General features: G+C 43.6%; 1 protein-coding gene across 1 annotated transcript; it reads right to left on the reverse strand.

Annotated features, from left to right (window-relative positions):
- Nucleotides 1-6,368, reverse strand: TTC1 (tetratricopeptide repeat domain 1). The gene is made up of 7 exons (XM_083181689.1): nt 5,865-6,368; nt 4,803-4,863; nt 4,488-4,600; nt 3,405-3,441; nt 3,164-3,312; nt 1,401-1,455; nt 1-366 (listed from the first exon to the last, which is right to left on the reverse strand). Exons 1-7 carry the CDS (start codon nt 6,177-6,179, stop codon nt 233-235), a joined length of 864 nt encoding a protein of 287 aa, XP_083037815.1. The 5' UTR covers nt 6,180-6,368; the 3' UTR covers nt 1-232.
- Between the last annotated feature and the right edge of the window lie 290 nt (nt 6,369-6,658).

Below are 6,658 nucleotides of genomic sequence, written 5' to 3' on the forward strand. Positions count from 1 at the left end.
TTAAACAAATTTGCATATGCAATCAAAAAAAAAAACTTTTATGGAAACCAAGAATAGAAGTATTGGGAGGGGACAGGGCAGGAGAGGGGAATAAATATGTTCACAAAGACAGATGACTTGCAGGCTATATTCAGTGACCGGGTCACTACACCATAAAAACTAATTGGAGCAGCAGGGCGATGAAACACAATGCAACACCCTCATTTACATCAGTGGACTAGTAGAATGCTTATCATCTGTTATTGTTCTGGTTTTGCACAAAGTTGATGGAGTACGAGCCGGTATTGCTGTCCTGATTGACTTTAAAGTTCTCTGTTGAAAGTCCAAAAGGTCTAAGAACCAAGTTTCCCAAGTCCTTTAATTTACCTAGGAATACAGGAAACAGAACATGAGCTGGAGTTTGCTGCAGTGCTCCTAGGGGTATGGGTCATTAGGTTGACCAAATAAAGGCCAACATACATTGTGTTGACCACTGAAGGTCGACGGGCCTTAAGATAACACAGAGAAAATGTCGATATGCCTATGGTCGACAGGGTCATAAGGGCAACACATGCATTAAGTTGACATTGGGAAGGTCGACATGGGTTTTTCACTTATTGTGCTGGATGTCGACATTTACACCGTATCGGTGCACAACGTCCCCTGGTATGACTCGCTGCGCTTGGCACACTCTTCTATTCTCTCTCCATGCCCTAGTGCAGTGGTTCCCAACCTTTTTTCTCTCCCGTACCCATTGATTAGGCTTTTCATTGATGAGTACCCCACCTCTCAATTTAAAATATAGACAGTACTTATGAGTGGAGTGGAAGTGAGCGGTATGTGTGTCCTTATATTAAGGAGCAGCAGACAGGAATCATGCCCTTCCGTGTCTGGCCGCTGGCTGTGTATTGTCTCCAGGGTTCCCACTAACACCTGTAGGATTAATGCTGCTGCTTCCTCCACCCATGTCAGCGCAGGGCAGATGATCTCTGATGTCTGAGGGCAGCATGGGAAGCTCCCATTGGATTGCTGGTCAGGCAAAAGCACAATGAGACGCTGATGAGGCTGAAGACAGAACCATAAGTGACACAACATAGTTCTTCTCCATAGCAATGGGACTTCTTCTTCTGCCATCAAAATACTTTTGTGCATCTTCCGCCATTACCAATATTATTTTCAAGTACCCCCAACTGGTCTGCAGAGTACCCCCAGGGGTACTAGTACCCCAGGTTGGGAACCACTGCCCTAGTGGATGGTAGGGCATCAGCTCAAAAAAAAAAAAAAAAGTGTTAAAACCATGTCGACCTTTTGACCTCATATCTGTGTCAACCTTCAGTGATCGACCCAAATTGTATCGACCTAATGAAGGTGTCCCGTTCCTAGGACAGACATCTGCCATACAAGCACTTCTTTTTACTTACTCATCATTTCTTCTTTTAGTTTTTCATTCCTTTGTTCGATCTGTCTGGGTAATCGCTACAAGAGAAAGAAGGTAAACGGCTTTTAGATCTCACTTTTATAATTTAACATGGTCAACACATCATACACAATAGTCACAGCAGCTACATGATAAGACGCAAGTTGGACTACGAAACGCGTTGGTGTTACTTGGAGCCAGTGTGGATTGGACTTTGTTCCCTCTCATCAAGAGACCCTATCTACCTGCTTATTCATCTGATTCCAGCTATAAACCTTTGGAAGTCCTATGCCCATTCCATCATGGATACCTGATCACACATTGCTGTGAGGCTTCCAGAGTTGGCTAAAAACTGCATCTTCTGCTATTGGAAAAAGGCCATAAGTGACAACCAGGATACCATCAGTGGCTTTAAGGACTCCAATTGAATCATCACCGGATCAGTGCAGGTCTCACAAATATCAAATTGGTGACTATATTGATGAACACTGGGTCCATATGAATTTTACCATTGTGATATACCACTTAGTGATTTTATTGAATTTTTGAAATGTGCACGTAATACTGTGTAATTTTTTTAATGGTTTACAGATCATTTTTATTAGCGCTGCTTTCTTTTTTCTTTTCCACTTTTTGACTCTAAGGGAACTGCCTAACTGCCTAGGGAACGGACACGTTAAAAATGCCGACATGGTCAAAATACTGGCACTGCCAAAATGTCTGCATTTTGACCATGTTGGCATAATATCGGCATTTTGACTGTTGTGAAATCATACGGAACCCCTACGTGGACTACAATCGGAATAGTAACCTGCCCTGGTACACATTTCCACTGACTGGTCACATATGATGAAACATACAAAATGACAACCAAAAAACAAGAAACTTGCATCGACCATTATATCGACATTTTGACCCTGTCAACCTTACCCACTGTGTACATTATACATTTTTCCATGTCAACCATATGGGGTCAACCTACGTAGACACTGCCGTAGACATCTTCTATACCACACCCGCTGCTGCTGGGGCAGCACGGATGGTGTAATGGTTAGCATTACTACCTCACAGAACTGAGGTCTTGGGTTCGATTCCCACCATGGCTCTAACTGTGCTGAGTTTGTATATTCTCCCTGTGCTTGCGTGGGTTTCCTCCGGGTACTCTGGTTTCCTCCCACCATCCAAAAATATACTGGTAGGTTAACTGGGTCCCAACCAAATTAGCCTTAGAATGTCTGTGTGTGCGCGCGTGTACATGTGGTAGGGAATATAGATTGTAAGCTCCACTGGGGCAGGGACTGATGTGAATATTCATATATTCTCTGTAAAGCGCTGCGGAATAGGTGTGCCCTATATAAATAACTGGTAATAAATAAATACTGTTCCTGGTCTCAGATATGTATCCCCAGAATACTAGGAAAACCATCACTTATTTTGTGTATTTATTGCAGCACCTACATCTAGAATGTGACCATACACATTATGTGTCAGGCTATATAATCTCATCAGCCACCCACACTAATGGCTTCCATTCTGTCTGCTTCATGACCCACTTTGTGTCAGTTGCGGTTGATAGCTAAATTGCAATGTGTCTGCCAATACCTTAAGATGGTCAATGGGTAGCATTACAGCACATTAGGTCAAGAACAGGTGACCTGGCATGACATTCTGGGACTTGTAATGCCACGACTGCTGGGGTGCTCAGGTTTCGGGACCCTGGTTTACACTGTATTACAGCGAGCGCATGAAGTAATAAGTACACTGTACCATGCAGGCTTCTCTGGCCTTCTGACACGACACATCTTTTTCCAGAACCGATTTGTAGTCTGCTAAGGCCTCATCGAGTTTATCAGTCTTCTCGTATAGCTCGGCTCTCCTCAGTAAGGCTCGGATATAGTCAGGATTTAAGTCTATTGCTAGAATTGGTACAAACAGAAACAACATGAAGTATTGTTTGCCAGAGTCTGTTATTCAAGGCTTCTGAAGGTGGGACAAACCAATAGCTCACCTTTGGTGCAGTCTTTCAGGGCAAGTTCATTCTTATCCTATAAAACACAGGCACAGAGCAAGAAGTAAATACAATGAAAGGAAACATTGATGCCCCACCACGTTACATCACCATACACCTATCCCTTTTCTGCCATGTGGTGGGAGAAGCCTGGCACAAGTCTCTTGCTGCATACCTTTTCCTCAATAAAGACTGCTCTGCCTTTAGGAAATGCATTGCCTGAACTGAATCAGTAACAATACTTAATACAGGCCCCCTAGTCAATGCTAGTGAATATAATACATGTAAGCAGTCATGCCACTGAGTACATAATACATACCTTATCCAGCAGTTAACTTATAGTAGTGGGTAACAAATGTCTCTATAAGTGGTATGACATTTCAATAACTTTCATTCGATATGTTTCAGGGGCTCAAATGCACATTTACAATTTTTAATTGACTCGAACGACCGCCCATGCACACAGATCGTATTGCGTATGGGCGAGCCGTTTGTGCGATTTTTATTGCTGGCCGTTCGAAACTCGATTTTCAGCATTTGTGCACAATACCCGGGTGTTTTCTGGGAGAGCCCTAGAAAACGCAGCATATCCGATCTCCCTACAGCCCATTGAATGAAGAAAACCATTTGATGGTGAGTGATTGTGTATGGATTTCACCTTATGTGCACAGGGGCGGGGAGCCACCCTGATGGGGCGTTGTTTACCTCATCGCTGGGCTACCTGTGTTGGTAATTGTCTCACCTTTAAAAAGCATAGTGAGCATTAGACCAGATAGCATGACTGAAATCTAACATTAATGTGATGGCTATGTTTATGGTAATTACTTTGAGCAATAGTGTTAGGACCTGCAGAAAAGTGGGGTCCCATGAAGGGGGGCTGCAGGCTTAAACGCATTGATCAATACATGAACTAAATCTCCATGGTTTATTATTGTTAATTTTGTGAGTGCAGAGCCCCTGTGATTTAGATTTAAACAATGCGGTCACAAACCACAGAGCACCCCAAATCGAATATTTTTATGATAAATTCCAGCATGCAGTGCTTCAATTTGTTTAGAGAGCGACATATGATGAACAGATTACCTGGCTTAGTCTGGCAGCTGCTCTGTTGGAAAACAGAATAGATCGTTCTTTCTGGTAACATGCTGGACATGTCTGAAGTGCTCGAGAATAGACATCTTCAGCTGCGACATAATCTGAAGAGTAGTACAAAATAAAAAGTAAATGGACTTTAAAATACGTCCTATTAATGAATAAAAGACGAAAGGGGTCTATTAATGAATCAAATGCATTATATAAAATGGTACATAGCAGCTGCTCTGGTTCACTGATTCATGATTAGACCTTTAAAGCAAAAGCCTTTAATCAATCTCTCACAGTAAAGCAGACTATGCTTACCTCCTTTTTTAAATAGTTGGTTTCCTTCTTCTTTTAAACAAGTGCTCTCTTTTTTTCTGTCCTTTAACAATACAGAGGAGAGTATGGCATTAAACAACTGTAACCTGTTACTAATATGCACCTAATCTGACTTACCGAGGTTTAGGTTCTTTAACAGTTGCAATCTTAATTAGTTGATATTGTAAACATAAATAGCTGGGTTGTCAAAATGCTCTCCATACACCAAGAACCTCATTCTCAGTTGCCTCTATACATCCACTCACCCCACATTCTTCTCTAATATCATAGATTCACAACATCACTCCTGATGCCACATCGTATATTCACTCTGACACCCACTTATACACCTGAACACCTGTCTCCTGAGATCCCCTCATACTCATATCACTTATTTACCCAACTTCTCTCTCTCAGGCACCCCCTGACCACCCCAAAACATCTGCTGACACCCATCCCCCTAATTCTACCATGATAAAACAGTGTTAGCTCTAGGCTGTTTTAGCAGGACGCCGCTGTCTGGAGCGCTTGGGGGATGCACAGCGCCTATGTAGGTGCTGGGCACGCCCACAAGAGAGACGTGGGTAGGTTTGCTGGCATGCTCACATAAGTGATGTTGGTGGGCCCGGGCCGCGGAATTCAAAGTGCCCCCTTTCCCCAGCGTGATCCTGAAGGGATCACTAAAACATATTCACACCAACATCTTTCCTGTTACCCAACCCTCTCCTTATATACCATACTAACCTAATATTACTTAGTCCACCAACACCTGGCCTGATTCTCATATAACTTATTCACCCAAACGCCTATCATGTGACTTTATCCCTATATCAGATTTACCCCAACATCTCTCCTAGTATACTCTAACATCACTTACAACAATATCTAATATACAATCCCATGCATCACTTACTTTCCCCAACAACTATCCTAATATACCCTCTCACTACATATTTACCTCACAACTCTCTCTTGACAACCACTTTTTGCCCAATGATATACCCAAATAACTGCCTTGGACATTCACCCACCCTATTACTAATTCACTAATGTAGCCCTCCTCACCTCTCTCTGCTCGTCGCTCAGTTCCTTTTCCATCTCCAGCAGCGCCTCCTCGTCTGGCTCCACTTCTTCTTCCTCCTCCGCCGCCGCTGCGGCGGCCTCCTCGCCACCCACAGAGCCTCCGTTGTCATCCTCTGCTCCAGTGCCGTGACTGACACTATCCGCCCCGGCCTCATCTGCCTTCAGTACATCAGCTGCCTGCTCCGAGGCTCCATTCAGTCGGACGGGCTCGTCCACGCAGTCACAGAAATCCTCCTCCCCCTCGTCGTCCTCCTTCTCTCCCGCAACCCCGGCCCGCTCCGGCTCCAGCGTTTCCATATTCCACGACTACCACAAAATCTTTGCCAGTCAATGCCTGTGGGCAAGAATACCCAACTTCCGGAACTTACTCCCTGTCAACGTGTGATGACGCACTCTGCAGTCCTATTGGCCAGCAACGTTATTCTCCGATGCTATTGGCTGGCTACTTGCCCTATCACTTCAATAAACTTTATTAGCAGTTGTAAAAGCGCAACATGGACAACATTTGTGTTGCTTATAGGTTTGTTGGAGGGAGCCAGGGAGGATAATAAATAGTCGGATTAATGGGAACTTGCTTTAACCCATGTTGTACAAAATTAACAGAATTAACTTTTTGTATTGAAAAATATTTGTGCAGAAAACGCAATGTTGAGGGTACTTACTGGATATGTCAAGGTTGCCTACCTGACCCTCTCCTTCAGGGAGAAAAGGATGTTGTGTCTTTATATACTACACTGAACTTCCCTGGTAATGTATGATTGCCATCACCTGTGGCG

This window comes from Crinia signifera, chromosome 4 (genome assembly GCF_055691185.1).
Source record: "Crinia signifera chromosome 4, ASM5569118v1, whole genome shotgun sequence".
In the NCBI taxonomy this organism is placed as follows: domain Eukaryota; kingdom Metazoa; phylum Chordata; class Amphibia; order Anura; family Myobatrachidae; genus Crinia; species Crinia signifera.